The sequence below is a fragment of the Odocoileus virginianus genome, chromosome 10 (genome assembly GCF_023699985.2).
Source record: "Odocoileus virginianus isolate 20LAN1187 ecotype Illinois chromosome 10, Ovbor_1.2, whole genome shotgun sequence".
Classification (NCBI taxonomy): domain Eukaryota; kingdom Metazoa; phylum Chordata; class Mammalia; order Artiodactyla; family Cervidae; genus Odocoileus; species Odocoileus virginianus.
In genome coordinates this window covers 66564177-66590640 of record NC_069683.1, presented here as the reverse complement: position 1 = coordinate 66590640, position 26464 = coordinate 66564177, and the positions used below count along the sequence as shown (strand labels likewise).

The following is a 26464-nucleotide window of genomic DNA, read 5'->3' as shown; positions in this document are numbered from 1 at the left end:
AGTCTGATTTATGGCATCTATACTCTTCTCTGGTGACACAGATGGTAAAGAATCCACCTGCAATGAGGCAGACCTGGTTCTATCCCTGGGTTGGGAAGATCTCCTGCAGGAAGGCATGGAAACCCACTCCAGTATTCCTGCTTGGAGAATTCCATGGACAGAGGAGCCTGGCTGGCTACAGTCCATGGGGTCACAAGGAGTTGGACACGACTGAGTGACTAAGCACACACAGCAGCACATACTTTGAAAATGGTAAATTAAGAGTAATCACAAAGAAGGGAGACTTTCAGGTTAGGCCTGTACAGAGTCTCATTACTGCGCATTCACAGCAGAGTTTCATTCTCCACCTCATGTCATATGTTCCCTGTATATTCACAGCATGGCCCTATTTTAGAACACTAGATAGTTCTTTGTTGCTTATGAGAGATAGATCATATGTCTGTCCATGAAAGCACAGACACATGATGGCTCCCAACAGCTGACATTCAAAACAAATTTTTATCTGAGTTTTGTATTTTACCATCTTAAGCTTCACTATTATCTTTCGCAATTCAAAAACACAAACACATTCCTAGCAAAACTGAGTTTCTAAAGGGTAATACGAATAATTTAACACAAAAGGAATCCATCTGAATTGCCAAGGCTATAAAGAAGCACTTATCAAGGTGGCAAATGAATAAGGGCTGGTACTGGTTTCAGATGCCAATTGTGAGAAATATTAAAAGATTAAAATGGACACAGTGCCATGTTGGGAGAGAGTCAAGTGTCAAAAGGGGACACAGATCTCGGAAAAACAAGATGATATATAGAAAAATGGCCAAAGGTACAAATGTAAAGAAAACATAGCTGCTGAACTCAAAACAGGATGAGCCTGCAGGATTTATTCAAGACTTAAGAAAGAGGACTGAGACTTCACAATCACTAGAATATAATTTTGAACTGAAACAAATAAAATTCTGGATGTATCACTAGGAAGGAAACATGATGCTACTCAATAGGATCAAGTGCTTGAATCTGGAATACTGTTTAGCATAAAGATGTATCTTATGAGTTGTTAAATCACTAGCAAGACAGTGATACGATACATGAGAAGGGGGTAAAATTACAGCTTAAGCAAGAGATTCAAAAGCCCATTAATATATATTAGGCCTTGATGTAGTAGATTATTCAAAATTACATGCAAAATGATTAAATTCTGAGGAACTGGCAAAGCCCTTCATTGCATGTTGGATTGAAAGAATGTTTAGAAAGCCTCACCCATGCAAACTGGCAATACCAAAATGTCTACCAAGAGCAAGGGGAGTTTACTTCTTCTAGAAAGTGCATTCAATCACACGCCTCTACTACTCAGTTACTTTTATTGGTGGCATATGCCATAGTCTTGACTTTTAAACAGAACACTGATTCTGTAAACAAATTTGAATACCCAAGAATGTGTGAAAACAACCAAAACCAAGTGCAATTTTGGGTCACTTGGTTTTATGCCAATGTATAGCAAGACATTCTGAAACAGCTACACAATTTCACATGTAATTTTAGAAAGTTTAGAATACTTTAAAAGATATTAATTTCTGCATTTATAAGCAAATTGACTAGACTACAAAAGTTGTCCAGTTGTTTAGCAAGATTATATATATCAGAATCATTAATCTGTCTTATTAGGGTGTTAATCTCATCTTATTAGAGGATGAAGTTTACTGACTTTGCAATTATAACTTGATATGTTTCTAGATATCATACATATGACAAATATATAGATACATGTTAGGTATAGTTACATATAGATACAACATCAATAACCTTAGTATGCAGATTGATACCACTCTAACAGCAGAAATCAAAGAGAAACTAAAGAACCTCTCGATGAGGGTGAAGTAGGAGAGTGAAAAAGCTGGTTTAAAACTAAATATTAAGAAAACTACGACCATGGCATCTGGCCCCATTACTTCATGGCAAACAGAAGGGGTAAAGATGGAAGTAATGACAGATTTCATTTTCTTGGGCTCTAAAATCAATGTGGATGGTGACTGAAGCCATGAAATAAGACAACTGCTTCTTGGCAGGAAAGCTATGACAAACGTAGACAGCGTGTTGAAAAGCAGAGCCATCACTCTGCTGATAAAGGTCCTTATAGTCGAGGCTCTGGTCTTCCCAGCTGTCACATAAGGTTGTGAGACCTGGACCGTAAAGAAGGCAGAGTGTCAAAGAATTGATGCCTTTGAACTGTGGTGCTGGAGAAGACCTTTGACAGTCCCTTGGACAGCAAGGAGATCAAACCAGTCAGCCTTAAAGGAAATCAACCATGAATACTCATTGAAAGGACTGATGATGAAGCTCAAGCTTAGTATTTTGGTCATCTGAAGCGAATAGCTGACTCATTAAAAAAGTCCCTGATGCTGGGAAAGATTGGGGGCAGAAGGAGAAGAGGGTGTCAGAGGATGAGATGGCTGGATGGCATCACTGATGCAAGGGACATGAACTTGGGCAGACTTCGAGAGAAGGTGAGGGACAGGGAGGCCTGGTGTGCTGCTCTTCATGGGGTCAAGTCGGACACACTGGGCGCCTGAACAACAATGTTTATAGAAGCTTGCTTGATTAAATGTGTAAGTGGGAGAATTCTATCAGATTTATGAAAATATAAAGAGGTGAAAATGACTTACTTTTAAAACTAGTACATGTATAAATAAGAGCTGTATGATGATTAAAAATATATTTAAAGAAAAATTATGGCTTAAGACAAAATAATAAAAATAAAATTCAAAAGATTTAAGATTTATAATTTCAAGTACTACCTATCAATAAAGCAAAGGTAATTTAAATACCCCTTTCATGATCAAAATCTTCCCCTTGGCAATAAAAGCCTAGTGGAACTAAGGAAGAATGAAACCAAGCAGGACCCTCTGGGGCCCCTGGGCAGGAAGGTCTTCTGTGTCTTCTGTTCCTGCTTTGTAGGGAACAGACTCCAGCCTCCATGACCTTCCCTGAGTTCCCAAGGGCAGACTGAAGCAGTTGCTAAACAGGGAAGGGAGGAGGTGGGGAGACAAGGAAGGAACAGCTAGGAAACAATAGTGCAGCCTTGGGGAAGTGTCCTGGCTCTTCCTCAGGAGATACAGGTAACAGTATCTTTACAGTTCTTCATAGAACTAAAACCTAACAAAGGGAAGATGTCAGCATTCTTCAGGCCAGAGAAGACCACCTGAGGCTAGGTTAAGGGAACCAGAGTAGCTCACCGTGAGATTATCTTTAAAGACTTGCAGGCCCTGCACATACTCTGAACTTCTGAGAAACCCTACCCTTGAGCTATTGCTAAAAATTGCCTCACCAAGTCCTCCTGGGTTGGGACACAGTTTTTTAGTTTTCTTTTTTTGGGGGGTGGGGGGTAGGGGACACAATTTTCAAGGTCAGGAGCTCTCTGTGTCCCTCTTTGCCTGGCAAAGCAATAAAGCTATTCTTTTCTATTTCATCCAAAACACTGTCACCAAGATTCCATTCAGCACTGGGGCAAAGGCCAAGTTTTCAGAATCAAGAAAAAGAACAAATACGTGCTGAGCACACATCTCAGGGGAAGTTTGCATGGAGAACTAAGGAGGAGAAATGCAATCTGTCACTAGGAGCTGAGGGAACTGGTAGAAAACTAACATACCATATCAAGAGTCAGAATGGGATAAATCATGCAAACACATGGACCCTTGGACTGCCATTCTTCTGAAAGACATATCAATTTATAATTACACCTGGTGGCAAAGAGATGCTTCAAGTGCCTAAGACTACAGGAAAGCTGATTTCTGAAAGAATAAGTCTTTACTACAAGAAGAAGTATAATCTCCCTCCATCACAGCATAAGTATATGTGATAACTTTCTCATTCAAATTACCTAATTATGATAAAAAAAAAAATCTAGTTACGAGGTGCATTAAGTATCACATATATTCTGATTGACTTGATCACTTCCTATTCAAAAGCTCTATTCAAAAAAAAAAAAAAAAAAGCTCTATTCAGTATCATACAGATGTTCATTTGTTTTTAAGGGAGGATTGTCCTTGAGAAGGTTCATTTGAATTTGAAAGGACTATCTTTATACTGGATTTGAACAATGAAACCAGTGTTAGAAAACACATTTCAAACTCTAGTCAAATGCAAGTTACACAATAGATTACTTTTTAGGTAATTGTTTAGAATGAACATTCAGTACTTATAAACCTCTTAATGACTGGTTAATGTTTTTGTGATTAGATAAAAGTGGGCAATGAAAGATATACTAATCACTCTGATTGGCAATGAAGAAAGAAACACAAGAATAAAAACTGGGAATATTTTAAAAATCTTTAACAATAAAGGTATTTTAAATTATGTAGTTTCTTTTGATAATTTTTGAAATTAATCACTAGGAAGCACTTCATTCAGATAAAATGATAGGCTTTGCATATACTCAATATTTATGACTTTCAAATGAGTGCTTTCCGAGCTTTTAATCTATACTCCATGCTAACACAGTTTAATAGCAATATAAATGTCAGGGTTATTAAGGCTGTTTTAAAAATAAATTTAGATATCAAGAAAGAAAGTCAATTAAGTAAAATAAAATTTGAAAGTGCTTTAAAGGATATACAAATAACCTTAGAAACACATAAAACTTGATTTTTAAATGTCAAATAATTTGACTATTATAAATTACATATGAAAACACTCTAAACTAACCGAGGATTAAAGGTGGCAGATGATTAAAAAGGATTCAGAGTATGACGGGAAATACATAAAACGTGTTCATTCAGAATGGTTTGATACTAACGATTCAGTAATGAAACAGTGACAACATGTTTTCCTATATATCCCAGGTGTTTTGACCATGTCCTTAAACCTCACAATCTTGTACACAATTTCCTAAAATTAGCAGTGTTCATGGCTTCAATCTTGTAAACTGGAGCAGAGAAAATAAAAGAAGCCTTCTATTATCATTTAAAGAAAATAAAACTAAATATCAATGGCCTCAAATCTCTTTCTGGGATAAAGTAGGGTATATGCTTCTAAGTAATAAATACTAAATAAATAAATAAATAGGCTACTACAAAGTCCAGTAATTAGTGGTTTTAACGTGAGAAACTTCTTTGAATGAAAATTTCAAATTTGCTGAATATCATCAGATCAAAGGTGTATTACTATGACTTTCCAAAAGTTAACTCCTAATATTACATAATACCTCTGTGATAAAAATAACTATGTGATGGAGGTTGAATCAAGATACTGACTTGGGAAGACGCTGATTCTACCTCCTCCCACAGGCACACGAAATCTACAACTATACAATGGATTTCCTCTGAAAAAGACCCGAAAATGAGCTGAGGTTCCTCAACAAAGGATTAAAGGACACCACCAAGATGGGTAGGAGAGTCAGAGGTGCAGCCTCATTCAAAATCTCACCTCTGGCCCAGCAACCCGGAGGCACAAGGGACCTCACAAATGTGGAGCTTCTCCCAGGGAGCTGGGGTTTTGTGCCCTGTATCAGGCACTCCAAACCTTACAACCTGCACTGCAGAGATGAGCTCCCAATACTTTTGGCTTTGAAAACCAAGAGGGCGGAGGTTCAGAAGATGCAAAAGGCTGAAGGGACTGAAAAGTTCCCTCATTCAGAGAAACTCACACCAGGACTCAGTACAAACCCAACAGTGTGGAAAGCTCCTAGACCATATAAGAAGGAGATCCATTAGTTAAGACTGAAGGCTCTGCCCGGAGTGCAGAGGTCTGTGACAACCTCCTGAGATGGAGGAGCTGATATTTTTGGGCTCTCCTATCACACTGCTAGAGCCACAGCACTTGCCTTGCCTCCACGCTCTCCCCAGTCCTCCTGAAGCCAGGGGGCTGACCCGCATGTCCCTGTGGTCCTGTGCAGCCTGTCATCCCACTCGGCCCCGCCGTGTTCCTGGGGCCTCACTGTGGCCAGGGGGCTACCATACACTCCTGTAGCCCAGTGCAGCCAGCAATCCCACACTAGGCTCTCCTGTGGCCCACTGAGCTGTCAGGAATGTTCACTCCAGACAGGAGACAGACCTTGACCACCTGGCCATGGTCCAGGGATGACTGGATTTCTGGGCCTTACGGGTCTGAAACAATTGAAGAGACATGGTAGTGAACCATCACCACAATATAGACAGTAGACTGAAACACATCCCCGGACTTCCTGTGAAAAGAGCTCTATTTACTTGTCCCAGAGCTCAGCTGAGGGGAAGGCTTCAAGCTCACCACATATCTAGAAGCTACAGAGGAGCTCCCAGAGAATACAGACTGGGGGATGCCATCTTTACATCGTTCCCTGGCCTTGTAACAGCTCACTAGTACCTGCCAGAAAAAAGCTTATACATTCATTTGGGGCTCTGATTTTGGCAACTGTCACCAAGGGGACACCCCAGAACCACTCAGTATTGAAGCTAGCAGGGGTTATAACAGTGGTCACATAAAACTGTGTACACACACACACACACACACACACACACACACACACATTTTTTAAAAGCTGATTCCCAAAGGTCTACATTCCAAACAGCCTAAAGCTAAGTGTTGAATTAGATCCCTCTCTTTGGAACACTGATATGTCTTGGCAGAAACTCTGGGACTATTGAGAATAAAATTAAACTACTTAGATAATTATAAATGCTCCAGAGACAACAGAGAGCTAGGGCAGGGCTGAAAAAGAAGATTCATTTCCTATAAGAAGTCATTCCAACAAGACTAGGAGAAGTAACTGCTTTGCCTAATTCATAGAAACAAACAGAGAGACAGAAGCAAAATGAGAAAACAGAGGAATGTGTCGCAAACAAAAGAAAAGACAAAAATTCAGGGAAAAAAAAAAAAAACCTCATTGAAATGAAGGTAACTTACCTGATAAATAGTTTAATGAACATAAAGACACTCACTGATCTCTTGGAAGAATAGATGAATACAATGAGAATGTCCACAGAAAAAAATAAAATACAAGTAAATACCAAAAATAGATCATGGACCTCAAGAATACTATAACTGAAAAGAAAAATATACTAGAGGGTTTCAGAAGCAGACTAAATGAAGCAGCAGAAAGGATCAGCAACCTGGAATACAGGAGAGTGGAATTCATCGTAACAGATCAGAAGGAAAAAAAGAACAGACACTGAGGTCGAGGAGCATGGAGCCTTCCAAATAAGATGAACCCAAAGAGATCTACATGAAGGCACTTTATAACTAAAATGTCAAACATTAAGACAAGTAGAGAATCATAAAAGTAAGAAGAGAAAAACAACTTGTTATATGCAAAGGAAACATCATAAGATTATCAGCTGATCTCTTAGCAAAAAATTTACAAGCCACAGGGAATGGCATAATATATTTAAAGTACTGAAAAGAAAAACCATTCAACCAAAAATACTCCACAGGCATGGTTATTGTCCAGAACTGAAGGAGAAATAAATAGTTTTCTACAGAAGTAAAGGCTAAACATCATCAACACTAAATCTCCCTTACAAGAAATGTTAACGGAACTTCAAGATGACAAACAAGCCATTAAATAGTAACAAGAAAACATAAGAAAGTCAAAATGTCATGAGTAAAGGCAAACCTACAGTAAAGTTAGTGAATTAACCATTTATAAACCCAGAATGAAGGTTAAAAGACAAAAGCAGGTAAAATTAACAATAACTACAAATAGTTAAGGGAAACAGAAACAAGATATAACATCAAAAATATACAATGAAGGTGGGAGTACCTAAAATGTTTTTCAGTTTTCAGAATGTATCAAACCTAAGTTGCTATCAGCTTGAAATAGATTACTATACACACATACATACATATATGTCTTTTACATATGAATTCCATAGAAATCACAAACCAAAAACCTATTGTGCATACAGTAAAGATAATGAGAAGAAATACACATGTAATGTGAAAGAAAGTCATCAAATCACAAGGAAGAGAGCCAGAGAAGAAAGAAAGGAACAGAGAGAAACTATAAAAACAACTAGAAAACAAGTCACAAAATGACAGAAGTATTAATACATACTCGTTAATAACTACTTTAAATTTAAATGGATACAACTTTCTGATTAAAAGCCAGAGCAGCTAAACATATTTTTAAAAAGACAGTCATTTAGTGCCTACAAGAGACTCAATTTAGATCTGAAGACACAAACAGATAGAAAGTGAAGGGATGAAAAAAGATATTTCTTTCAAACAGAAACAAAAGAAAAGCTGGTGTAGCTATATTTACATTAGACAAAATAGATGTGAGAACACAGATTGTAATAAGAGACAAAGAAGGGCATTATGTAAGGATAAAGGAGTCAATCCAACAAGAGGTCATAATATTTTTAACTATATATTAACTAATACAAAAGCACCTTAATATAGGAAGCAGATATTAACCGACCTAGGGGAGAAAATAACAGGTATACAATAATAGCACGGAACACTAACACCTTAATTTCATGAATGGACACAGATCATTCACACAGAAAATTAATAAGAAAACAATGGTCTTAACATATTAGATCAGCTATACTTTATATGTATAGAACATTCTATCCAAAAGCAGCAGAATATACATTTTTCTCAAGTACATATGGAACATTCTCCAGGAGGTATTACATTTTAAGCCACAAAACAAATTTCAATAAATTTAAGCAGAATGAAATCAATGTCAAACACTTTTTACGACCACAATGGTATGAAACTACATCTAAGAGAAAACTGAAAAAAATCACAAATATGTGGAAATTGGGTAACACATTACTGTGCAACCAATGTCAATGAAGAAATCTGAGGTGAAATCAAAAACAATTTTAACAATGAAAACAGAAATACAACATTTCAAAATTTATGAGACAAAGCAAAAGCATTTTTTCTTTTAACTATTACTTTTGGCTGCCCTGGGTCTTCACTGTGGCGAGTGGTCATCTTCAGTTGTGGCTCACAGGTTCTAGACTACAGAGGCTCCACAGTCATGGGGAGTGGGCTTAGCTGCCCTGCGGCATATGGGATCTTTGTACCCCGACCAGGGATCAAATCTGGATACCCTGCATTAGAAGGTGGATTCTTAACTACTGGACCACCAACTAAGTCCTGGTGGACTTTTACGCCTTTTAAGAGGGAAGTCAGGCCTACCTAAAGAAAAAAGACAAATCTCAAACAATCTAACTAAGGAAAAAAAAAGAAGTCCAAAGGTAATAGAAGGAAGAAAATCATAAAAATTAATGTGGAAATCAATAAAACAGAGGTTAAAATAATAAAAAGATCAATGAAATCAAGAGCTAGTTCACTGAAAAGATAAAAAAAGATGACAAACTTTTAGTTAGACTAACCAATAAAAGAGAGAAGGCTCAAACAAAGTGAGAAATGAAAGAGGAGAAACTGCAGTGATAAAAGAAATACAAAGAATCATGGGGGACTTCTAAGAACAATAATATGACAACAAATTGGATCAGTTCAGTTCAGTTACTCAGTTGTGTCTGACTCTTTGCGATCCCATACTGCAGCACGCCAGGGTTCCCTATCCATCACCAGCTCCTGGAGTTTACCCAAACTCATGTCCATCGAGTCAGTGATGCCATCTAAGCGTCTCATCTTCTGTCATACCCTTTTCCTCCTGCCTTCAATCTTTCCCAAGGTCAGGGTCTTTTCCAAGGAGTCAACTCTTTGCATCAGGTGGCCAAAGTACTGGAGCTCCAGCTTCAGCATCAGTCCTTCCAATGAACACTCAGGAGTGATTTCCTTAGGATGGACTGGTTTGAGCTCCTTGGACCAAGGGACTCTCAAGAGTCTTCTCCAACACCACAGCTTGAAAGCATCAATTCTTCAGCACTCAGCTGTCTTTATAATCCAATTCTCACATCTATACATAACCACTGGAAAAACCATAGCCTTGACTTTTGTTGGCAAAAGTTGTTTGTTGGACCTTTGTTGGCAAAGTAATGTCTCTGCTTTTTAATATGCTGTCTAGGTTAGTCATAGCTTTTCTTTCAAGGAGCAAGCGTCTTTTAATTTCATGGCTGCAGTCACCATCTGCAGTGATTCTGGAGCTGAAAAAAATGAAGTCTCTCACCATTTCCATTGTTTCCTCATCTATTTGCCATGAAGTGATGGGACTGGATACCATGATCTTAGTTATCTGTTGAGTTTAAGGCAAACTTTTCACTTTCCTCTTTCACTTTCATCAAGAGGCTCTTTAGTTCCTCTTTTATGCCATAAGGGTGGTGTCATCTGCCCATCTGAGATTATTGATATTTCTCCCAGCAATCTTGATTCCAGCTTGTGCTTCATCCAGCCTCGCATTTGGCATGATGTACTCTTCATATAAGTTAAATAAGCAGGGTGACAATATACAGCCTTGATGTACTCTTTTCTCGATTTGGAACCAGTCTGTTTTCCATGTCCAGTTCTAACTGTTGCTTCTTGACCTGCATACAGATTTCTCAGGAGGTAGGTCAGGTGGTCTGGTATTTTCATCTCTTTCAGAATTTTCCAGAGTTTATTGTGATCCACAGTCAAAGGCTCCGGCATAGTCAATAAAGCAGAAGTAGATGTTTTTCTGGAACTCTCTTGCTTCTTCAATGATCCCGTGGATGTTGGAAATTTGATCTCTGGTTCCTCTACCCTTTCTAAATCCAGCTTGAACATCAGGAAGTTCACGGTTCATGTACTGTTGAAGCCTGACTGGGAGGATTTTGAGCATTATTTTGCTAGCATGTTAGATGAGTGGAATTGTGCAGTAGTGTGAACCTTCTCTGGCATTGTCTTTCTTTGGGATTGGAATGAAAACTGACTTTTCCAGTCCTGTAGCCACTGCTGAATTTTCCAAATTTCCTGGCATACTGAGCACAGCTCTTTCACAACATCCTCTTTTAGGATTTGAAATAGGTCAACTGGAATTTCATCACCTCCACTAGCTTTGTTCATAGTAATGCTTCCTAAGGCCCACTTGACTTCACATTCCAGGATGTCTGGCTCTAGGTGAGTGATCACACCATCATGATTATCTGGGTCATGAAGATCTTTTTTGAATAGTTCTTCTGTGTATTCTTGCCACCTCTCCTTAATATCTTCTGCTTCTGTTAGGCCCATACTGTTTCTGTCAGGTCCATACTGTTTCTGTCCTTTATTGTGCCCATCTTTGCATGAAATGTTCCCTTGGTATCTCTACTTTTCTTAAAGAGATCTCTAATTTTTCTCATTCTATTGTTTTCCTCTATTTCTTTGCATTGATCACTGAGGAAGTCTTTCTTATCTCTCCTTGCTATTCTTCAGAACTCTGCATTCAAATGCATATATCTTTCCTTTTCTCCTTTGCCTTTAGTTTCTCTTCTTTTCTCAGCTATTTGTAAGGCCTCCTCAGACAACCATCTTGTCTTTTTGCATTTCTTTTTCTTAGGGATGGTCTTGATCCCTGCATCTTGTACAATGTCATGAACCTCCACCCATAGTTCTTCAAGCACTCTATCAGATTAATCCCTTGAATCTATTTGGCACTGTATAATGTAAGGTATTTGCTTTAGGTCATGGCTGGATGGTCTAGTAGTTTTCCATACTTTTTTTAATTTAAATTTGAATTTTCAATGAGTTCATGATCTGAGCCACAGTCAGCTCCCAGTCTTGTTTCTGCTGACTGTATAGAACTTCTCCATCTTTGGTTGCAAAGAATATAATCAATCTGATTTCAGTGTTGACCGTCTGGTGATGTCCATGTTTAGAGCCATCTCTTGTGTTGTTGGACAAGGGTGTTTACTATGACCAGTGTGTTCTCCTAGCAAAACTCTTTAGCCTTTGCCCTGCTTCATTCTGTTTTCCAAGGCTGAACTGTTACTTCAGGTATCTCTTTTCTTCCTACTTTTGCATTCCAGTCCCCTATAATGAAAAGGACATCTTTTCTGGGTGTTAGTTCTAGAAGGTCTTATGGGTCTTCATAGAACAGTTCAACTTCAGCTTCTTCAGCATTACTTGTTGGGGCATAGGAATTGGATAACTTAGATCAAATGGATAAATCCTAGAAACATATAAACTTCTAAGACTGAAATATAAAGAAATAGAATATCTGAATAGGCTGATTATTAGTAAAGAGATTGCCCCCCCCCAAAAAAAAATCCCAACAAACAGAAGTACAGCATCAGACAGCTTCACCTGTGAATTTTATCAAACATAAAGACTGAATATCTATCCTCAAACTAATCCAAAAAGTGAAGAAGATGGAATACATCCAAAGTCATTTTATGAAGGCAGCATTATCCTGATAACAAAAACAGACAAGGACACATAAAAAAAGAAAATTACAGGCCAATATCTCCAATGGAATATAAAAGTCTTCAACAGAATATTAGCAAACTGAATTTGTGTATGCTGCATGCTTGGTTGCTTCATGACTGTGTGCTAGTCATGCCCAACTCTTTGCAACCCTATGGACTGCAGCCCACAAGGCTCCTCTGTCCACAGGATTCTCCAGGTAAAAATAATGGAGTGGGTTGCCATGCCCTCCTCCAGGGGATCTTCTTGACCCAGGGATCGAATCCTCCTCTCTAGTGGCTCCTGCATTGGCAGGCAGGTTCTTTATCACTAGCATCACCTGTAAAGCCAAACTGAATTCAACCATATATGAAAAGGATGATCATGATCATCAAGACTTGTTCCAAGGATGCAAAGCTTGTTCTGCCTCCACAAATCAATAAGTATGACACTCATACTTACAAAATGAAGCATTAAAAAATGTATGACTGTCTCCATAGATGCAGCATCTAATTATGATAAACACTCTCAACAAAGTGGGCAGAGAGGGTACATATTTTGACACAATAAAGGCTATATATGACAAACCCACAGATAATATAATACTAACTAGTGAAAAGCTGACAGGTATTCCTTTAAGATTAGGAACTATACATAAGAATACTCACTCTAAAATACTTTAATTCAACATAATATTGGAAGTCCTAGCCACAGCAGTTAGGGAAAAAAAAGAAATAATAGAAATCCCAATTGGAAAGGATAAAGGAAAAATGTCACTATTTGCAGATGACATGATACTATATTAAAACAACAACAACAACAACAACAACAACTATAGATTCCACCAAAAAACCACAAACTCTTAGAACTAATAAATAAATTCAGTAAAGTTTCATCATACAAAATCAATATACAGAAATCTGCTGTATTCCTATAACTAATTACAAAATATCAGAAAAAGAAATTAAGAAAACAATCACATTTACAACTGCATAAAAAAGAAACACCCTGGAAAAAATTTAAACAAGGGGGTGAAAGACACACACTGAAAAGTTTAAGATATTGATGAAAGAAATTAAAGATGACACAAATGGAAAGGTATACCACACTTATAAACTGGAAGAAGTAATATCATTAAAATGATCATATGAACCAAGGCAATTTACAGATTCAGTGCAATCCCTATCAAACTACCAAAGGCATTCACCACAGAATTAGAACTAATCATTCAATAATTTTATGGAACCATAAAAGAAACTGATAAGGCAGATTTCAGACAAAAGAATCACCAGAAAAACTAAAGAATCATCAGAAAAACAACTCCTCGAATGAATAAATAAATAAATAAAGCTGGAGGTATCAAACTCCTTGATTTCAAGGTAAACTATAAGGTTACAGTAGTCAGAAGAGCGTGGCACTGGCACAAGTACAGACAAATAAATCAATGGAAGGGAGCAGAGGGTCTAGAAATAAACCACATATTCATGTATAAATAACTTATGACAAAGGAGTCAAGAATATAAAATGAGAAAAGGCAGCCACTGCAATAAATGGTGCTTGGAAAGTTGGACAGACACCTGCAAAGAAATGAATATAGTACCACACACAAAATCAAACTGAAATGGATTACAACTTAAACATAAGGCCTGAATACATAAAAATTCTAGGAGAAAACGTAGGTAATAAGCTCTTTAGGATCAGTGTTGACATGGAATTCTTTGGATCTGACCTCAAAAGCAAAGGCAACAAAAGCAAAAATAAACAAGTGGGACTATATTAAACTGAATAGCTTCCGTACAGGAAAGGAAATCATCAACAAAATGCACTGGTGACCTACTGAATGAAGGAAAATATCTGCAAATCATATATGTGATAAGGGGCAAATATCAAAAAATACATAAAGAACTTAAACAACTGAATAGTAAAAAAACAATTTATTTAAAAATGGGAAGAGGATTTATATATTTTATTCAAAACACATACAGATGGTCAACAGGCACATGAAAAGAACACCACTAATCATCAGAGAAATGCAATCAAAATGAGATATCACTCACACCTGCTAGAATGGCTATTATCCAAAGGACAAAAAAAGAAGTTTTACAGAGAATGTGGAGAGAAGAGAAACTTTGTACACTATTGGTGGGAATGTATACTGGAGCAGCAACTATGGAAAACAGTACAAAGGCACCCCACGGTTTAAGAACAAACTACCATACCACTTCTGGGTATTCATCCAAAGAAAATGAAAAATACTAATTTGAAAAGATATATCCATCTCTATATTCATCGTGACATTATTTACAATAGCTAAGATATGGACACAATCTAACACTGACGGGAGAACTGGATAAAGAAATAAGGTATATACACAAAATGGACTACTGCTCGGCTATAAAAAAGGAATTTTTTTTGTTTGCCGTTTGCAATAATATGGAGAGAACTCAAAGGCATTTTGTTAAGTGAAGTAAGTCAGAGAAGGACAAATACCACATGATTTCATGTATATGTTGAATGTAAACAATAAAACAAAGAAATAGAAACCAAACTCAGACTCATGATTATCAGAGGGGAGAGGGTTGGAAGGTGGGTGAAATGGATGAAAGAGGACAACTTTACGGTGACAGGAGGTACTAGACTTATTGCAGTAATCACTTTACTGTTTATACAGAAATTAAATTATTTTGTTGTATAGCTGAAACTAATTTGTTATTTTTGTTGTTGTGGTTTAGTTGCTAAGTCATGTCTGACTCTGTGTGATCCCGTGGACTATATCCTGCCAGGCTCCTCTATTCATGGGATCCCCCAGGCAAGAATACTGGAGTGGATTGCCATTTATATCAATTAAAAAAAAAAAATCTACATGATAACATTTCAAATAATTATTAAAACAACTTACTTTCTTCTTTCTTGCTGATAATTGCAGGCAGGGTATAAATCTGGAAAACAAAAGAAGTCAGACAGTCATCTGCAGTTAATGAGCCACAGCAGACAATTACCAGGGTGATACTGGTTCAATGATATACAAAGGGAGTGTCTCGATTTCAAGGTCCTACAACTATTGTGTGCAAAATGTCCTCCTCCAGTCTTGCCTTCCACTCCTTTTCCTCCCTTGCTGTCCTGCCCTGGGCAAAGTTTTACCTCTTTCCCTCTGATCTAAGCATCTCATTCTATTCTCCAACATGATGCACAATCTCCCTTCTTCAGGAAGTACCTCATGATGGATTGCACCTGACTGTTTCTTCCTCAAATTATCTGCTTAGTGTTTAGGGTAGCATGTACCCTAACTTGTGCTTGTTAAGCTATCACACTGTCTTCTAAATTTCCTCTAGGTCAGGGCTTGCCTCTCAACTATTAGCAGTAAAGAGACAAGTTGCTTTGCTTTTAATTTTTAATCTGTCATTGACTGATAATTTTGTAAATTACAATAAAATGTAAATGTAATAAACATAATCAAGAATAGACAGTCTAAAATTTTTTATTATTAAATTCAACAGATGTAAAATGACTTCTAACTGCTATAAAATCTTCCAGATCCTTAATCATAATCTCTGTACTCACTGTAGGCTGGTAATAGTTTGTAGGATAGACTCAAAGTCTGGGGTCCACACTTTGTGTAACTCTGTTGTTGCACAGGTATTTTTACAAGGATGTTCACAAGTTGTTTGCCATTTAAAAGATGGCTTTCAAGGGACAGGCTGCTGTCTTCTACCGGCTCTGCGTGCTCACCTCTCTAAGCACTCAGTGCCTTGTGCTTCACAGAAGTCATCGGTGGCATATTCCCTTTTTATATAAGCCTCCTTGATCATTTTAAGTGAATTTATATCAACATCAAATTACCTGTTAGAAAAATGGGGCTCTCGACTGAGGGAAATGTCAAGCTACAAATAGTTTTATCAAAGGACACTTCTAACCCATGGTCTAGGTTACCCTGAAATTTGTTCATCATGTTGATCATAAAACCTCACACTGGCCTTGCAAAGAGAAGACACTCAAGAACTATTAACTAAAAGAAGCAATCCGAACAATGTAGCCAAATTAATGATTATAAGTAATTTTTTAAAGTAATTTTAGGTTTTAAATTAGTCCTAGAAGTCTCCCTGAAAGCAAATTCAAAAGTTGGTGTTATGTGCCAGTGACACAACACGAGAAAACAGTAAGTCTCTAGTCCTCGGATTTGCTATTTTAATATTTTCAAATATACTATATATAGGCATATAACTTTTTTTAGACATACTGTGCAATTATTAGAACAATAAAATCGAGATTATAGAATGTGTCATATTCCTACCGGTTCCTTCCCATCCATGGCTTCAAGCCAGAGTTTTCTATTAGCTTCCGAAAAGGCTTGCAATGTGATGATCCCATGCCTATTAAAAACAAGTATTTTATATATTCAATTCACTTTTTTATGCCTTTAAACATATGCTATTTATTTAAATTCTTAGTTAACTATAAAAGTAAAGTTTGAAGAAAAAGCAGGAGAGAGAAAAAAATGAAAAGAGAGAAAAGAATACAGATAGAGAAAACAAATAAGAAATTAAAAAACTGAAAAGAAATCCTAAGTGTTTTAGGTGTAAGACTGTCCAAAGGAGGCTAGTCTCAAACTACTTCCCCTAAAATGACTGAAAAGGATGAAAGAGCTACATTCATCAAAGTTCAAAACCACATAAACAATCCATAATATGTGAATGATTAAGAATATGACCCAGTGTATTATCATCTAGTCACTAAAAATAATTACAATGAGTATATAGCAATATGGACTTCACTGGTGGCTCACGGTAAAGCGTCTGCCTACAACGTGGGAGACCTGAGTTCAATCCCTGGGTCGGGAAGATGCTCTGGAGAAGGAAATGGCAACCCACTCCAGTACTCTTGCCTGGAAAATCCCATGGACGGAAGAGCATGGTAGGCTACAGTCCCTGGGGTTGCTAAGAGTCGGACATGACTGAGCCACTTCACTTTCATATAGCAATATGAGAAGCCTTATACCATAACTAGTTAATTGGACAGAAGACAATAAGACCAAAGTGTTTATACAATGATCACAGTATTACCATTAACACTTTAAAAAACAACTCTCTCCCATGCACCCATTCTGAAATAGCTACTTGAGGATGTGCTTCAAGAAAGAGCAAGCAAAGGGAGAGATGAAATCAATATGAGAGAAAAAGACAGAAAATCCAGAAAAAAAAAGGGAAATTAACCTAATGAACTGTGCAAGCTGTTCATAGGATAAACAGAAACTTAGAGGGCTCTGGGACAAGGTGCAACAAGAAGGAAATTTCATTTAAATATTGTGTAATTACAAGCCTAGAATGAGTTAAGACTGTGACAAAGGGATATATCTTCATGGACACAGGAAAATGGATCATTATACTGATAAGAAATGGAGAAACTGATTATAAAGATCAAAGTAATTTTATCTTGGGTAATTTAAGCCGGTTTAAAGCAGCAGTAATAACAACACTACTTGTAGGCTGTTTATTGTGTGCCAGGCACTGTTACGTCTCCTTCATTAACCTATTTATTCCTCACAACAACCCTTTGATGTGCATAGTGATTAGCCTCATTTTACAGATGAAACAACTGAAGCACAGGGTTTAACAGTGTGCTCCAAGGTTATATATCTAGAAAGCACTGAAAAAAAAGAAAAGAAAAATCACTAACATGTTAGTATCCATCTACAAAGAAAATCAAGAAGTTCCTATCACAAAATTAATAAAACCAATGGATAAAAATTGCTATATAAAAAAGTTAATAGTCTTTCCACATCAGTTTCAACTATAAAACAAAAATGAGTTTTCTACTAATGACAGAATCCTATTCAAAATTTCAATGAAAAGAAAACACCCAAAAGCAAAATAGGGGAAGAAAAAGATATATAAAATCTTAGGGAGAGTTCAATTTACCATTGATTAACTAATAACAGAACTCCAGTCAAAAATACCGAAGGAATTTTTGGAGAGAAAAGGAAACTTACTCAGCAGATCTACAAAGTATAAGAACATAGGGCCAAAACAGCTAGCACTGTTTTAAAGAAGCGTAAGGATGGGACCAAGTCCTACTAAATAATTATCATCTATAGTATATGTAAGCTATGGTATATAACAGTGTATACAGTATGTTAGAGTGTATAGTATATATTTACATGCAAAGCTAGAGTATTCAGAAGCATGGTGGCAATACAGGGGAAGAATAGATTATGGAATACAACAGAGATCAAGAAACATACTTTTCCTTACTTTGTTTCTATTCTACTTGAAACGATAAATGAGTCCAGGTAAACAATTCCACTGGATGATGAGCTTGGCTGCCCAACCTTTATGTCTCTCCCAATACCCTGTGACCAAGATTGCCCAGAACAGTGCTGTGTGCACGGAAGGCACTGAACTTCACTGGCCAAAGGAGGCTTACGGCAAGTGTAGCAGTGTGTTTTTCACCCTTCGGCGCAAGGCCACCAGGTTTCAAAACCATACAGAAAGGCTGACCCAGGAGCTGTGAACAAGGCCGTCAGGCTCCTTCACTGGGATGGGGACCTTAGTCCACAACGTCTTCTTTTGACTAAGGCACTCATTTACACTAGTTTCTCAGATTCTTCGCTGTATGACATTACCCTTTGGTAGCACTCTGTATCTAATTTATTTTTTGAAAGCATCATGTAATCCATATTTATTGAATAAACAAGTGAAAGAATGAATTAAACATATATTGCTTTTTAAAAAAGAGACTGAAAAACAAGCACTTTATGCTGTTTCATATTTAGAGCTATACACAGAAAGAAAAAAATAATTAACCTAAACAAATAATTTAGATTATTAAAAAATACAAAGTGAAAAGTTCAAACCTTTCGACCACTTCTATGTCAAAGCAAAATCGTTTATCAATTGAATCCGTCTTTCGTCGGATACAAGATTTTAATTTAAACATTTCTGGTGAGCTAGTAACAAGGCCATTCTGAAACAAGAGGTGGAACATATTTTTGACATGATGACAGAGTGAACTGAAATATATTAAGTACATCATCTAAAGTTTCCATATTAAAATAACTTAGAGTACAGTTTATGTATAAAGATCATAATCATGCCCTATTTCTATAAATATTAATACAAAGATGTCTGGCTAATGTTAACTTCCCAACTGTAATACACCAAACCATTTATTAATAAATTAATCACATATATGTTTTATTCAAAGAACTCTGGGAATTCTGTGCCTATTACCCTTCAAAATAGTTACTTATGTTAAATTATACTATAATGTGTATATATTTGAATCAGAGCTGTGGAGTATTAAATGACAGCTGACAGTTGACTCCAAATCTCAAGAGAGTTACCAAAATAATAAAGCTCTAGTAGATACTTGTTATAACGCTATTACTATCATGCATACCATGTGATTCTTCTGCTGGTAACCAATTGCTAGTCTGCTTCTGAAACTAAACCTCTTTGGACAGAATCCAACATAAGCTCAATTCACAATTCTCTTCTATACCTGAAAAGCCATTCAATTTTAAGGAGAATATTTACCTAATGCCTGGTTAATTCTATTGTCTCTGGTTGCAAATCTTACAGATTTATTAGTAGAATTCTGGCTTGGTCTCTTTACTATCTCACTACTGTCACATGAACTCACTTCTGGGCAACAGCTTTTCTTACAAAAAGTTGAGTAGAAACTAAGGTGTGATTACAGCATTTAACAACTTCTCGTGATGGTAGCAATATAAGATTTCTTTTTCTCTGGTATGTTCTCCTTTACTTTATATCTGTCACTTTGAATTATCAGACTCTATTGAATGCCCAAGCACAATAAGTTTCAGTTGATATATTTGAACATGTGTCTAAATTAGGTCAACATTTACCTATAGATACCACAAATTAGCTCGGGGAGTCACTTACTTTCTACCATCTTTATCTTGTAGTCAGTTAAAAGGAGGCGAGCCTCAATGATATTTAGGATAACTTCCAGCTCTAGGATTCTCAGGTGACAGCTCAGTCATCTTATTTGTAGGTCTCATCGTTTGCCATATTCATATCTTAACTCACAAAAAGATTGCAAACTACATGCACTAAAGGTGTTGCACCCTGCAGCACTTCCGCGTACAAAGTTCACTTAGTTTGTGCTGTTCACCACGCAGGTGAGACATCAGTGACTGACTGATCTCAGCACTCACTGATTTCTTCTGAGAAACTTTGTTGGCCAGCATTTCAGTAAGGAGGACTCAGTGCTTGCGGGGACTGTGGCATGCAGGAGCAAACGCGGGCTCCCACAGGAAACCACCGGGAAGAAAGAGGCGGACTCTGTGAGCCTCAGCCTGCCCCTGACAACCTCTGTGGGCTGCTGGCAAACAACACCACAGACGACTCTGCTGCCAGGAATGTGAGATGCCATTCACCGAGGGGTCCGTACACGTAATGTAACTGCTTATCGAGAGTCACGGCCAAAGTGAAGGAGAAGTACCACTCTTCTTTTTAAGTCACCAAGGTCATTTAAAGTGAGAGAAAACTTTTGAGACTTTTCAATTTTTAAAAATTGTGAACACGTTTATTAGAAAAATAAGCTCATATGATTTTTATTTCCATTTAAATAACAAGTTCAGTTAAAAACAATAGGAAAAAAAAGATGACTCACCATTTTCCCACTGGATTTCATTTCTGAAACACTCATTGTAAAAGTTTTACTTCCTTTATCATATGTACAATAATGTTTAATCCATGTAAAACCAAGAGGTCCTAATGAAAGGAAACAAACAATACAGACTGTTAATGTAGGAGTTGCATCTAAGTTTGTGCAGTTTTCGATGCTATGAAGTATAACTGAGGATTTCCATAGACCACGCAAGTCAGGAATGCTTACTGTGAGTAAGAAAGGCCAGTCTGGGGCTCGAGTGGTATAGGGTAGAGTGTCTTGCAACCAGACAACTTGGCTTAATTTGCAGCTCTGACACAGACTTGGTAAACTCAAGAGTTACTTTAGCTCTCAGCTTTAGTTATCTCCGTGGTTTACCCACAGATGTGGGAAGGATGAGAAGGAACAGTCTGAGGCGCTATAACAGGTCTCCTTACATCTTCCTCTGTCGCCTATTTTCAAAACTGCCAGAAATGCCCTGCTCAAAATTTAGCCAGGTCATTTCATGCTTTTGTTCAAAACTTTCCAGTCATTTCTCACATCTCCCCGGATATAAACTGAAGGCTCCAAATGATCTGGATAGAAGGATATTATTGGTCTTACTGCCTTTTGCCTCCTACACTCGATGCTAGTTACACTGGACCCTGCTGGTCTCTGAACACGGAGAATGCATTTCTACCCCAGGGCATTTCCAATCACCGGACAACTCTTCCTGCAGATGCCTGCAAGACTTAAACTGTCACTTCCTTCAGGTTTTTTCCTAAATGGCACCTTTATAATATGGCCCTTTCTGTAGAGATAGCTAATATTACAACACCTTCACCATGACATTTCACTTCTTATCTCTTTTTTTTTTTTGCTTTACTTTCTTCTCAGCAGTTAACAAGTATATGTTAACACTTTACTAATTCATCCTATTTACTGTCTGCATCCATCACTAGAATCTATAGCTCTATGAGAGAAGGAACAAGTGATGTTCTGTGGAATAGCATATTCTTAATCCATAGAACAGGGCCAGACACATAGTTGCTCCTCAATAAAGATTTGATGAATGAAGGAATGAATTATTCAACTTTCTCTAAGACTTTATTGACCACAGAGCTGTTCCCTTTTAATGCTAATCTGAAAAAGTTAAATTCAAATCTCCCTTTAAAATGAAGGGTTTCCTTGGTGTCTCAGATGGTGAAGAATCCGCCTGCAGTGCAGGAGACCCGGGTTCGATCCCTGGGTCAGGAAGATCCCCTGGAGAACAGAAAGGCAACCCACTCCACTATTCTTGCCTGGAGAATCCCGTGGACAGAAGAGCCTAGTGGGCTTACAGACCATGGGGTCAAAGGTGCTAATGATAAAGAACCCACCAGACAATGCAGGAGCCGTTAAGAGATGTGCATTTGAAACCTGGGTTGGGAAGATCCCCTAGAGGAGGGCATGGCAACCCATTCCAGTATTCTTGCCTGAAGAATCCCATGGACAGAGGAGCCTGGTGGGCTACAGTCCAAGGAGTCAAACACAACTGAAGCAACTTAGCATTCATGCATGTATAATGTTCACTTTCTTTTTCTCCATAAATATAATCTTGCTGCGGTATGCAACCCTTTCCCACTGCATACCACTCTGTCATCCAGTGTTCTCCTTAGAAACTGGTCAAGGCTGCTTCCCCCGGGCAAATGGATGCATCACGAGTTCAATGATTTCATGACCTCGGCAGAAGACTGCGTCTTTCCCACAGGGAAGCCAATTATCTTGCACCCAAGTGCCCCAGTGGGCTGAGTGGGTTGGAAGTGGAGCTTGTTTCCTAAAGCTTCTCCACACAGGCTCTCTCTAGCAACAATTATACACAATGTTATTGCTGGCTGGGTTTTATAACAATGTATTCAAAACCAAGAAACCAAATTGTAAAAATGCACCTCTTGAGAAAAGTGTTTCATGAGCCATTTGAATTTTTTTTCTAATAATAGTGCCCTTGGTATCATATGTAGCTTTAATAAGTACACCACTCCAGACTTTAAAATTATGGGGTGCAGCTATATACTTGGTAATCACAAAGGATTACTGCAATTAACTTCAATTCTGTTTTGGGACTATTTCATACTGTAATACTTAATAATACTTGTTGATAACTCTGTTACATGTGGTATAAAATACTTAAAGGCTTACAATTGATTAGCGGAAAGTGGCTGGATAGAAATCCTTATAGTGACTTTACTACTTAGGAAGCAATTTATGAAGCAATATTAGCTATAATTTTTAAATAAAACTGCTGCAACACTCTGATGACCTATTAGACCCAAGATGTTTCATCCTGCCTCTGTGTTAACTTCAGAACCCCATGCATTTGGTCTTCAAATGTGCTGCACACACAGGCTGCTTTCTTTAAAGTTGCTTGGCACCAGGCCAGGGCAGATGTTCTTAGGCAAGTGATTCTGAAGTCCCTAAAAAAATGTCTGGGAAAATAAAATTTATTACAGCTCTGAAGCTGCAAACCAAACCAAGTTTAATTATCTTATCCAGTGTTCATCTGAGGTTGCTGAGATGATGTCTGTGGATTGGGAAGGAATTAACATTCACTGGATACCTACTAAGTGTCAACATTTTATCCAGGAACTTTCAGAGTCAGACATTATAAAGAGCATTTTACATAAAAGGAAGTAAAGCTTAAGAGCAGCAGATGGTGCAGCTTTCTTCATTAACAGGGCGTGTGGTTGGAGCTGTTCTTTTTAGAGGAACGCTACTTCTCAGGAGTTGTTTGAAGAATGAAATGACACAAATACAAATTGCACAGAATAGTACGGGGTCCTGAAGTACAGCGGTCTTCCCGTGTGCCACTACAGACAGCAGAGACATTCTGTATACGTTCTCTCCAATTCTTACAACGTTATTATGAGAGTAGATATAAATATCCCTCTTTTATAAATGAGGAGACGGAGCTCAGCAAGTTGCCTACCCAGAATCACCCAGTTAACAGGTGGCATGACATTCCAGTGTAGTTCTATCTGACTCTGGACCCCAGGCTCTTCCTGCTTAAACTGGAGTCTACCAGAAAGCAATTCAGTATATACCTGGAGGTGGGTAACATACAAACCACATACCCAAATGAAGTGGAGTGCTGTGTCTAAATAGCAATCATCTGCTACCATGCCATTACATCCATCTCCATTTATCAATCAGTTTACAGCTCTGATATTTACTGTTGACCACTGGTTGCTAATTGTGTAAGTCTATCCGTCTTGTACCTCCCACAACTGAATAAACATCTTGGAGCCATATTCTTCATCTCCTTATCTCCTTTTCTGTTCTCCACAAAACTTACTCAGGGATAGCAAGAGCACAATCAATGTGTCTTAGTGAAATGGCCAGATTTTCTTAACATAAATGCTCTCAAAGATTCCAAGAAGAAAGGGGCTTTGAGTACTTTTTCCTCATAGAAAAATAATTCCAAAGCATATAATCTCATTCATTTTCCTTTTAAAATCCCTAGGCAAAAGGAAGAAGTGAGGATGGTAATTGGGAATGAAAGGAGTGAGGGATTACAGTGAGGCAAAATAACACTTTTGAGAGTGATGAATACATGTGTTATGTTGGCTGTGGTGATAGCTTCATTGGTGGATACATGTGGCAAAATTGATCAAATTGTACATTTTAAATATGTGCAATTTATTGCATGCCAAGTGTGCCGAACTAAAGCTATAAAAACAGCACAGGCAGATATAGAGTAAAATGGAGATGGACGCTGTCCTGGGAACAGGAAGAATGTCATAAGAGAGGATGCTACAAATAGAGGGGAGCCTTGAATGCCATGCGTGACCACGGCCATCACAGGAGAGGCACAACCAAGTAAGCACTGCAGGGGAAGCTGCTGGAAGCTCTCTGAGAACGGACTGAGGTTGACAAGCCTGGAGGCGAAAAAGAACAGTGAGGAGACCAGTGCAAGACTATGGAGATGGAGAGAAGGTATGGGTTCACAGGTTATTAAGGAGACAGACAGATTTGGTCCCAGGCTACAGAGACACTGGAATTGAAGATTTACCTGAGTTCTGTAGCCTAAAAGCAGATGTTAGAGGGATAGGAACTCTCAGAGAAAAGGTCAGTGCCACAAAGGGCTTTATGATCATTTCAGACTGACCCAGAGAAGAAGTCAGGTATCTGAGAATAAAAGATATCAACATCAGACAGGTGCATAAAACACTGCATTCTGTCCATGCATCCAGACCCCAGATTATTAAAGGGCTTATGCTTTCAGTATGATCCAAATGTCCAACAGCTGGGGAATAGGTAAGCAAACCTTGGCACCATCCAGTGGATGGGCTACCAAGTAGTGACTGAACAGGACATATGTCAAGACTATGTATACAAGAATTTTGCTAGGTAATCCAAAGCTTTTTTGATTAGAACATATTGTATACCCACAATGATTTTAGCAACTGTGTTAACAACAGGGGTGAGGGGGGACCTCAAGAAATAAAGTATTGCTGAGCTGCAATGAATAAAAAATCTTTGGGCAACAGGACCACACCTCCTCTACCAGATGCAGATTTGACAAGCCTCACTATCCACATATTCCCCCAAGAGACACAGTGTAAGCTCCCCTCCATGTACCCTCACACTGAGGCTCTCAAATATGGAAAAACCATTCAGTATGCAGAATCTTTCTTAGGGACCTGAGTCAGATCCATGTACTCTGCATATATGATCAATGAATTGGTCTTTTTTCATGAAATTTTGGAAAAACCTATTTATTATATTTTAATTATAGATTATAAAGGCAGGACATTAGATTTATCATTTTAACATCTGAAAACAGTAGACTGGTCAAGGTAGATAGCTATGAGAGGGAAAATCCTGAAACCAGATCCCCTAAGCCAGCAGCCCACTATGACCAATGTAGTAATAAATGTTTGCTGATACTACTGGACCAAACTGTTATATGCTTGTGTACTGTTAAGGAACAAATGACAATCATCTGATCATGTCAAATATAAACTACCTTGGCATATTAGTGATCATTTTGCATTATGCCCCCAAAACTTTCACAGTCAACATCTACAGCTTCCACATCTCAAACCCTTTAACTATAATGTCTTCAAGACAACTACCCTGATTAGAGATGGGGAGGCTTAGGGCAATGCTACTCCATGTCATCTTCAAGTCCACACATGTGAGAAGAACTACAGAAAGTGAGAATAGGCATTTCACAACTTTTAGAGCAATCTGAGATTACTGCACAATTCAGGCACGTGATTCTGTGTTTTATGAAGACCCTGACCCATGATGCACTGGAGATGCAAACAACTGTTCCTTCAACACAAAGAGTAAGAGAGTGTTTTAGGGCACTCTGGTTTGAAACAGAGTTAATTTAATCACTGGTTCCGCTTAATGACAAAAAAAGGACCCTAGTTATGCAAGTTTGAATGGCTTTTATTAACTACTGTGAGAAAAACTTCTCAGTGTGAGGCAATTATAATAGCGCTCTATTGGATCTGAAGCTTATTTCCCAACACCAGGAAGTAAACAGTCCCAGTTTGATATTACATAATTGCCAGTTTTACTCCTAAAAATTGTCAGAGCACAGAATTAAACAACATAATGCTGCTGAAGGGGAAAA

General features: G+C 37.9%; 1 protein-coding gene across 3 annotated transcripts in view; it reads right to left on the bottom strand.

Annotated features, from left to right (window-relative positions):
- ARHGAP42 (Rho GTPase activating protein 42) overlaps nt 1–26464 on the bottom strand; it is a 315416-nt gene that overhangs the window by 37440 nt on the left and 251512 nt on the right. For all 3 annotated transcript variants that reach the window (XM_020868796.2, XM_070473665.1, XM_070473664.1), the window contains 4 exons: nt 20866–20966; nt 19082–19191; nt 16523–16601; nt 15131–15170 (listed from right to left, as the gene is read on the bottom strand). In XM_020868796.2, the coding sequence (XP_020724455.1) occupies nt 15131–15170; nt 16523–16601; nt 19082–19191; nt 20866–20966 (330 nt within the window). The remainder of the gene's footprint in view (nt 1–15130; nt 15171–16522; nt 16602–19081; nt 19192–20865; nt 20967–26464) is intronic.